This window comes from Sebastes umbrosus, chromosome 6, assembly GCF_015220745.1.
Source record: "Sebastes umbrosus isolate fSebUmb1 chromosome 6, fSebUmb1.pri, whole genome shotgun sequence".
Lineage (NCBI taxonomy): Eukaryota > Metazoa > Chordata > Actinopteri > Perciformes > Sebastidae > Sebastes > Sebastes umbrosus.
In genome coordinates, this window is record NC_051274.1 from 33,140,055 (window position 1) to 33,150,255 (window position 10,201).

General features: G+C 41.5%; 1 protein-coding gene across 6 annotated transcripts; it reads left to right on the forward strand.

Annotated features, from left to right (window-relative positions):
• The first annotated feature begins 2,180 nt into the window (after nt 1-2,180).
• prdm2a (PR domain containing 2, with ZNF domain a) lies at nt 2,181-10,201 on the forward strand. 6 transcript variants are annotated; one of them, XM_037772424.1, is made up of 5 exons: nt 2,181-2,557; nt 4,210-4,280; nt 4,647-6,135; nt 7,204-8,872; nt 9,070-10,201. In XM_037772424.1, the coding sequence occupies exons 3-4, from the start codon at nt 4,716-4,718 to the stop codon at nt 8,838-8,840; spliced, it is 3,057 nt and encodes a 1,018-aa protein (XP_037628352.1). In that variant the 5' UTR covers nt 2,181-2,557; nt 4,210-4,280; nt 4,647-4,715; the 3' UTR covers nt 8,841-8,872; nt 9,070-10,201. The 6 variants fall into 6 exon arrangements, with proteins under 6 accessions (XP_037628352.1, XP_037628351.1, XP_037628346.1 ...); XM_037772423.1 differs by having other exon boundaries at nt 2,182-2,557; nt 6,397-8,872; XM_037772418.1 differs by having other exon boundaries at nt 2,186-2,557; nt 4,647-8,872.

The window sequence follows — 10,201 nt, forward strand, 5'->3', positions numbered from 1 at the left end:
GTTTCCTTACGTCATACGTCATACGTCATAAGCCTGTATACCGACACACACCATAAACCGCTACACCCACAGTGGCGATGCCAGCACACAGAGCTACTCCCTTTAGGACGGTAGCAGTGCTGGGCCGCCAACTTTTGGTGGGACCCTCAGCAGCTGGAGCCTTTGGGAGGTTCTGGTCCTCAGGTGTAGTCCTCAAGGAGCTCTCATCCCCAGATGGAGCGTCATGGAGCGTCGTAGACGATGTGTCCTTCACCTGAGGCCTCCTGTTCACTGATTCCAGGAACGCCTTGTGAATCGCGCTGGCTTTCACCTGCAGTGCAGCTGATTCCTCGTGAGCTTTCCTCAGCTGGTCTCTCAGGAGTTCGTTCTCTCTCGTCAGTTCGCTGTAACGGTAGTCTGTCCTCAGGTTAGCTGTCAGGAGTGATTTGTTAAAACAGTTTAGAGCTTTCCTAAATCTAGCTGTGTTGAGTTTGTCCTCTGTCTGCATATTGTCACAAAGGTTTTGTGGTTCGGATTGAATCCTATTCTCCTCAGAATTCATTGTAAATGAATAGTGTGGAAAGCAGCTGGCCTATATTTGCTTTTTGCACTGTGTTGTATGGTGAGTTTTGGTTTCTCCTGCTCTCTCCTCTTTGCTGCTGCAGCCTTCACTGCACACTGACTCCTCTACAGCTCATCTCATCTTATGTGTGCGTTCCAGATCGAAGCCATGACGTCACATACAGATCAAAGCCATGACGTCACGATAAGAGGTAGCACGTGCAGCCTCTTTGCGTGTGGCGTCACATCACGACATTATGTGCGCATGCACCACAGAACGTCTCCTCAGCGCGCACGTTTCGCGTGACGTCACGAGCCTCCCTTCCACCTTCTCTCCTCTCCTCTCTGACAGAGGAACTACAAGCAGAGGATGAACATCTGCAGGGAAAAGAGGAGGAGGAGAGGAAGAGAGGACAGAGATGTTTTTTTTTTTTTACATTTATCCTTTGATATTGCAATATATTGTTATTAATTGTTTTTTATTTGTTTGTTTATTTTATTGACACAACACACATTAATTACTTCTTTATTGTTTTCTTATCATTTACATGCATGTTCTTTTTAAATATCTATATATTGTAATTTGCTGAATAAATTGTATAGATAGATAGATAGATAGTAACTTTATTGATCCCGAGGGAAATTCAAGTTTCCAGCATCACAGTTCCATCGTGCAAAACATGTTAGTAAAAAGGCAGTAAAAAAGTTAGTAGTGCAAAGTACAAAGTACAAAAAAATATACCAGATATAAAAATACAAGGAGATGAAGAAAACTGTTAAAACTGGATATAGTGCAGGGTAACAGCTGAGATATAGGGCTATTAAAAAAGTGAATATAGTGCAGAAGAGACTGTTAAAAATGAGCATAGTGCAGAAGAGACTGTTAAAAATTAGTATAGTGCAGGGTAACTCCAGTAGCTTAGTCTATGAAAGTGCACTTAATACGTTTTAAGACCTCAACAAATAAAATGTAATACGACTTGCATTATTATCTGTCCTACTATTTGTAGTATTTTAGATGAATATCTGATAATAATTGTTAATGAAACAATTAATAAAGGCTGTAAAAGATGTGTTTAATGTTCTGAAAAAACAAGATGCATCAGCTAACAGAGTAGAAAAAAGAGCTAAACAAAGTGTAATAAAATATGAACCATTTAAATAGAAGGAAGTATAAAAATAGGAGCAGTATATACAGTATTGACAATAAACAGACTATTAACACAATTGCACAAGTGGAAAATGATTTTGCGCAGTGAGAATGAATGAATAAATGAAATTCAACCTAAAAATATCAAGTTATTGTCAGTTTTTTGGTGTGTAATACATCACTCGTTATGCTTAAAAACTAGCTGTTTATTGTTTTGTTTTTTGTTATGTGTGTTTTTTTGTTATTTTAACTATTCTTTATTTATTATTATTATTATTATTATTATTATTATTATTATTATTATTATTATCATCATTATGATTTCTTTTCTTCATTTTATTTCAATTTTGAATGTTGAAGTTGTTTCTCTAGTGTACTTAATGAGTTTGTCTACAAGCTCATCTACTTAAAAAATGGTTTATAAACTATTGTAATTATGAACTGTAAATTGCATACATGAAAACAACCTTGAAAAAAGGGAAAAAATAAAGTATATATATATAATATTTGTAGTATTTTAGATGAATATCTGTCAATAATTGTTAATGAAACAATTAATAAAGGCTGGAAAAGATGTTTTTATTATTTACTCTGAGTGTGAGTGACAGCTGCCTTTTGCTGTGATGTGTTTTTTTCTTCCAGCTTTAACAAACCTGTCGCTGATTGGTCCAAATTTGACATCCATATCATACCGACCAATCAGAGCGCCAGAATCTTGTTGGTACATTGAGGAAGATAAAACCTGCACCACAGAACCTGCACGAGAGGACTATCTCAAACCGTCCTGCGACCGTTAGTCTGACCGTTAGTTGACCGTTAGTTGACCGTTAGTCTGTCACCAGTATGACCGGAAGCTGTGACGTGCAGGTTTGTATTCTTAACGGTCGTGTCGAACATTCTATTTTCAAACATGTAGCTCGAAGCTAGCGAGCTAGCCTCGCAGCTAGCAGCACATAGTTCACGCTTTAATGGAGATAACAGCTCATTTATCTCACTTTCCTTTATCTCAGGACTTTGACAGTTTATATTTAGATGTATTTGATTTAGTGAGCAGCTGTCTTGTCTCCAGGAGGACAGCGTAGGGGTTGTTTTAGAGAAGTTGACCTTTCAGTGGACGAGCTAGCACCTAGCAGCTAGCCTAGCCTCTGTAGCACAACAGTAGTGACGACGTGATGTGTGAGCAGCTCGTAATGGTGCAGCACGGAGGAGCGTCATCACATCAGGTGAACGCAGAGACAGTTATAGTTGTAATGATAAGATATAATAGATCAATATGTTTGTTATACATCTATTTAATGTGCGACACGTCAAATGTGCATGTTGCAGCGCAGATGCATTGAAATAGAAGTTGAATGTCTGGAAGCTGGCTCCAGTATCTCAGTCTGTAACGTTAGGCCCTTGCATGGTTTCGGTTCTGATGATATGATGTCGTGACTGATTCAGTTTGTGCAACAGGAACAGAATTGACTTAAACTAATGGAAAGATAACGTGTATAAACATGAGCTATACGGTCTTTGTTTACATTTCCCCTGGTGCCTACAACTGCATGAAAACTGCCAATAATGGAATACATTATGTAATTGAAGAAAGAATTGTGTAAAACAGATTTTGAAGCAACTCAGGTGGTCATGAGGAGGAGGAGGACGACACATGATGGGCCTGCTATTTTGTCTTTCTTTGTTTTATGTTTTAATAAGTGATAGATAGATGTACTTTATTGATCCCAAATTGGGAAATTCTTACAGCAGCAGGTTATCCAGTCAATGCACATGAACAGTAAATATACATATCAACACCAAAGATATATATCTATGGTATACACAATATGAAGAATATATTAGAATACACTATAAATATACCAGACTACTACAACTAACTTAGAAAATATAAACATAGAATAACAATAACATACTTTATACATTAACAAAGTGTGCAAGTTATATTTTTTGTTTTAAAATAAAAATGAAATGAGGTAGTAAACTGATGTGCAAATTCAAAATGTGCAAGATTATTGCAGGAGTAAAACAGAATGGAGAGAGATTGACACAGAAAGGGAGCTATTTATAGAAAATGCTAATGATTGAGGTGTGTGTGACAGTTGCCAGGTGTGAATGTGTGTAGCAGGTGGTGTACAGTAAGGCAACCATACCAGGGTAAATCAGGTTATCTGTGGACAGATTAGCTGTATTTTGAAACTGTACTCACGGTAGGCATCTAGTAGATAAAAAGAAAACACTTACTATATATAATAAAGTGCGGGTCCATATGCAGTGCTTGTTGGTTCATTATGTAACCTTGATATGCGTGAGGTACATTAGCATAAGTTAACCAGACAGGACCCAAGGCTTATTCAGCAGCCAAATGCCTGAAGAGATAAAGTACAGTGTGGTCAGCTACTCCCACGACACAGCTGCTCACTCTGATCAGTTTGGGCTTCTTATCATTTAGTCGTTTGAGCTTTTTAGTTTTATGCTACATTTTTATAATGTGTGATTTGTTGTTTACTTTCTTCTTCCAGCAGAAAGAAAAGCTTGTGTGTTCATCTGTCAAACAGAACATGACTTCTACTCTGCACTGATCATTGAAATGGTAAGGTGGTGTGATACAATTCTATATATTACTTTAATTTAATGTTGACTTACTGTTTTTTTATTTAAATGCTTAGGAAACAAAGGGTCCTTCTGGTTCATTTATTTATGTTGATCATAACATATTATATACTCTACAATAATTTAGAGTGCTGATGCAATATGTCCAAACAAATAATAAAAATAAACAAAGATTATGAAAAGAACAACGTTGTGTTATGATGTCTAGGATTTAGACCAGTGGTTCTCAACCAGGGGTCCAGGGACAAGTGTTTATGAAGGACGTTAATGCGGTGCTTAAATGGCCCTTCAGCTGTATTATGTGTGGGTTTGTTAAATGACAATATGTTTTTTATCTATTCAATAGGTGTGACAGCTGTCAGAAGTCCTGTGTGACAGACTTCCTTCAGAGAGCTGGATACAACCTCCACAAAAGATGGAGGACTCTCCTCACTTGTACATCTCTGAATTTGGAGACAATGAGGATATGGAGGAGGAGGAGGATGACGACATTTATCAAGTGGAAACTAACATGGAATCAGACATGACTAAGTCACCGTACCCAGATCTTCATGAACATCCCAACCAGGATACTGAAACAGACTGGAGCTCTTTTCCCTGCCAGCACTGTGAGAGACATTTTACCAGCAAACAAGGCTTAGAACGACACATGCACATCCACGCTTTGGTGAACACCCAGGCACACGCATGCAAAAGCAATAAGAGCAACATGTCTTTTGGTTCAAATGTGGGTCAGTTGCAGCAGGAGAAGACGAAGCCTCTGGATTCAGAAGACTCAGTAATGCAGCTTCATACTTCATCTCCCACTAGCTCTAATACTTCCTCTTTGTTGGCTGGTGACCACACTGCTCAGCCAGACAAACCGGGAGTATTAGAGGGGCATCATGCTTGCAAGTACTGTGAAAAGATATTCACTACACACACCAACAAGCGACGACATGAGCGCAGGATCCACGAGCAACACGCGCAAGTCACACCCATGGAAAAAACCCAGCTGCCCCAAGAGGAACATCTTCAGAGGATATTCAGTGAAACATCACAACAGGAAACAGAGCTTGTTGACAATGCAGCACCTGCAGCTGCTCTGGAGAATGAAGTAAGACACTTCATGCTAGATGTCTCTAGCAATATTTCAGAGAATCTCAGCTTTTATATTGACGGAAAGATAGTGTCAACGAGTACAGTCAGTAGCTGTGAAGGGGCTGAGGTTCATTCTGGGTGTTCGACTTTAGTTGGACTGGACGCCCTGATTCTAGACCCAGCCCAAATCAGCCAGGTTTTAAATACAGAATCAGTTACAGGCAAAGAGATACCTGGTCAACCACTGGCCAAGAGAAGAACTGCAACACCACCTCTTTTACCGCAAATTAAAACTGAACTGGAGTCCGAGGTGGTTGTGTCTTCTTCCTCATCTTCACTTGTATCTTCCTTAATAGAGAGTCTGCTTCCTCAGAATACCGAGTCTACAGTTGTGCAGAAGGAACGAACTGTGTTTCTGTCTCCAAAGCTGAAGCAGCTCCTGGAGAAGCAGGACGGCCTTAAACCCACACTTGCTCTCATCGCAGACGGCCAGAAGCCTTGTTCACCCGTCTCTCTCTCTGTCCTGCCTGCTGGAACAGAAAGGTTTAAAAGAAGGACTGGGTCTCCACCAAGCTCTCCACTGCAAAACCCAACATCTAAAGAAGAAACAGCAGATAGTGGAGATTGTGACGCTGTAAGCACAAGGCAGATGGAGACCCAATCACCTGAGCACCAAACAGTCAACATGAAGGATGACACAACTCCACCTGTGGAGGAGCCAGCAGTGAAAGAGAGCTGGCCACCCACGACTGGCGGTAATTCCTGTAACCAGCAACCGCTGGATCTCTCTAATACAGTCAAGTCAAGAAGTGATGTAGCTTTAGCTGATGCCGTGCTGGATTTGAGTTTGCAAAAAAAGACCATATGTGAATCTGAACTGACATTAAATTTAGTTTCACAGGCAGGAAACTCAAATGCATGCATGGTGGAGACTGCCTTAATGAATATTGGTGAGCAAAATATAAGCTTTGGGAATCCTGATACCTCTTTACTCACAGACTTCACCATCCTTACAGGTCCAGATATGATGACCCCAATGGAGCCGATGGCAGAAGGACTTGTTTATGGGCTTGCACTTCCCTCCAATTCTCCTGCCTCCCTAACCCCTGTTGCCTTGCAGCCAGCTTCACCGTGCACTATAGCGTTTGCTTCCCCAGCCTCACACACAGTGCTCCCCACTGCTCCTTCATTGATAACAGTTTTGGCACCACCACATATTTCTAACCCTTCAAGCCAACCAATCCAGGTGTTAGCCCCGAATATATCTCCCGAGCCCCTGGTAATCTGCACGGAAAATGCGTTAAATTTTTCAGAGTGTGATTTAACGACTGCATTTGCCACTACAAATTCTGCGAACCCCGTCACTCTCTCCCAATCCCTCGACCCAACTCTAAATCTACCCGGCCATGTGTTTCTCTCTGATCAGATAGCTCTGACTCCGCCAATAGTTGAGTCCACTTCTATGTCAGAAATGCCGTTCACGCCCAGTGTAACTTTAAATGACTCCCTCATCAATTCTTACAACATAACCAGCAACACGGTGTTGATAGAGTGCACAATAGCTCTTGAAGCCCCAGGGAGTATCATCCCTGCTGCGGTTACTTTACAAGAAAACACTGCTGAGCCTCCAGCACCTCCACAGATGGTTGTTAATCGTATAGAGCAGCAACAGATTGTATCAGTGCCCAACCCTCAAACTGTTGACCCCACTATTCTTATGTCCTCCATCGCAGAATCAGTAACTCTATCCACCACCTCAGTGATTTCTGATTGTCCCACTGTGGGTGAATCAAGTCCTGACCCAGAGTTTGTTGTTAATGCAGAGCTGCCGACCATAAAAGAGGAGGAAGCTGCTGACAGTGCCATTTCCATTCCATCAAAAACCTCTCCGTCTTCTGAAAAACCTGAAGAGGACGAACCCACAAACAACATGCCGAGTGATGCACAACAGCAGACTTTCACCAAGAATTTCATCTGCAATGTGTGCGATAAGCTTTACCACTCAATGAAAGAGCTGGGCCATCATGTAGGCGACCATGCTGACGAATGGCCATACAAATGTGAGTTCTGCGTGCTGCTCTTTAGCAAACCCTGCGCTCTGCTCGATCATCGATCGAGCCTACACGGTGTCGGCAAGACTTATGTTTGCAGTGCATGTACAAAAGAGTTTGTCTACCTTTGTAATCTGAAACAACATCAGGAGGAATTACATCCTGGCCAGCAGTGTACATACACAGAAGAAGAAAAGGGAAAGCTAAGACTTCAGAACTACAATATCACAACAAAAGACAACACAGAGCCCTCGGCGTTGCCCGATACTGCAGATGAACCCGAGGTGAAAAAGGAGGAAGGGGAAGAAGATGTGGCTGCTGAAGAACTGTTTACAACAATAAAAATCATGGCCTCAGATGGAGCCAAAATCAAAGGGCCTGATGTTCGACTTGGCATTAACCAACATTATCCCAGCTTTAAGCCCCCTCCATTTCCCTACCATAACAGATCCCCCGCTGGCTCAGTGGCATCAGCCACAAACTTCACCACCCACAACATCCCACAAACCTTTACTACGGCTATTCGGTGCACCAAGTGTGGGAAGAGCTTTGATAACATGCCAGAGTTACACAAGCACATCCTTGCTTGTGCAAATGCCAGTGATAAAAGGCGATACACGCCCAAAAGGAATCCCATCCCACTGCGCCACTTTGCAAAGGCTCAAAATGGAGTTCTGTCAACCACTAATTCTACCAATGGACTGAATGCCTCGAACAGACCCAGCCAGTCAAACAGGTCCAAACCTAACCAAGAATCACCAGTAAATGTGAAGTTCAAGGTGCTGAACAAAAGGAAGAAAAAGTTGGTCCAGAGGGTCATGCCACAGAGGAACAAGTCAGTCCCTTCATCAAATAAAATGTCACCTGCACAGGTGGACGAGCAGCAGGAGATCTTTGTCTGCCCACACTGCAGCAGGGAGTTCACAATGCGCCGCAGCAGAACCAAACACATGGCGGTCTGCCCCAAGAAACCTAAAGAGGTGAAGAAAAGGAAAGAAGGAGGAATCTCTGTGACCAAGGAAAATGATGGACACCTGCGTAGAGGGGTTGAAGAGAAACAAGCCTCACCTCAGCATAAAACCAGACTCCAGAGTTCTGCTAAAAGGCCAGCTATCCTACCGGTGCAAACCGTCTTCTCGAACAAGAGAAGTAAAATAATTATAAAAGAGAGCACGCAGCCAAAACAAGAGACGCCCACTCTGAATGAACTTCCCATTGTTCGCACTTTCAACCCCTCTATGCGCCAGTATAGCAGAATGCAGCACAGTGTCAAAGGACTCCCCATTAAAATCACCATAGTGAAACCACAACAGGCTGCATCACAGAAGGATGAGCTGCCTCCCACCCTGAGCCGGGAGGACGCAACCGGAGCCGTCACCAGCAGCTCTGAGCAGAGTCCCACAGCCTGAAGACGACTCAGCAGCCCAGCGGGGATCGGCAGGTAGTTAAAGCAGTTCATTTGCAAAATGATGATGATAATAAGACATGCACAGTAATTCCTCATTTGTTCAGGTGAGATAGGTACTACAGTATATGGTTGCATGAGTTACTTATCCATAGTCAGCAGTCCAAAGTCAGCACGCCTGTCTGTTTGGAGAATGTTTTCTCAATATATGTTTTATTTTGTTTTGTTTCCAGGGCCCTGCTGTGTGGAGCTCCTCATACATACTTGTGTCATAGTGATACTAAAGGGACATAACTGCTAATCACACTGTAAACTCCATGGACTGCAGAGTGCATCACACTGTACAATAAATGACTGAGGACGGATAAAACGGACGACTGAGGATACTGCAGTGAGTGAGTGGATGTATTTAACGGAGTATTTGAATGCTTTTGTAGTAGTTTGGAGTTTTGTAGATTTCTCCTTCACTTCACAAACTTTCTGTCAACGGCTTGGATTTGCACTTTGAAGTTAATCTGACTGCTTCATGTCACAAATTGGAAAGGAAGTGGGAGGAATTGAGCTGGAAAGCTGCTCTCATTTCCTACTTGGTTGGGTTATTTAGAGAGGAGAGCAGGTGGCAATCATTCTCAGCATGCATTTGCACTTTTCCTTATCTGTTGTCTGTGGCCTTTTGGTTTTTACTGCATGCTTTGAGCTTATACTACAGCTATGTTAATTTAGGATGGATTATGTTGATGCAATTAGGCCTTAAACGCTGAATCTGGTGTTACTCTGTTGGTCTGATTGACAATAACCAGTTCTTCTAAACAGAAGGATCATAGAAGAGTAACACATTATAGAGTAACATTGGCCACAGGCTACCTATCAAAATTCTTGTTTAGGATTTCAGCAGTGTTGATTTCTATTAGGAAAGTCAGTGTTTTCATTATTGGTGTGAATGTAACATTGGTAGATTTAATGCTACAGCCTTTGCAAATCAAAGTGTATATAATCTGGTTGGCCCAGTTGTTATTTATTTGTATGTTTTGAGAATAATTATCTTTATGTGCCATCAAATGTATAGAAATATGATGAAGAATAAACATAGTTTAGTGTTTCCCACATATGGAATACACAAGTCAAAAGTCTGTGTTGAAGTGCAGATTACTTAAAAACAATGCATGGATGTGCATTTATAAAAGGGCTTCCCTATATAGCCTGATCCCATATGTTGGATTTTGGAGTTTATAGGTCACCTAAGGCTGTCAAAGTTAACGCAATAATAACACATTAACGCAAATTAATTTTAACGCCACTAATTTCTTTAAGGCATTGACGCAACTTGTGATTTTTAGGTTGTAGCGGACATCATATGAAACTACA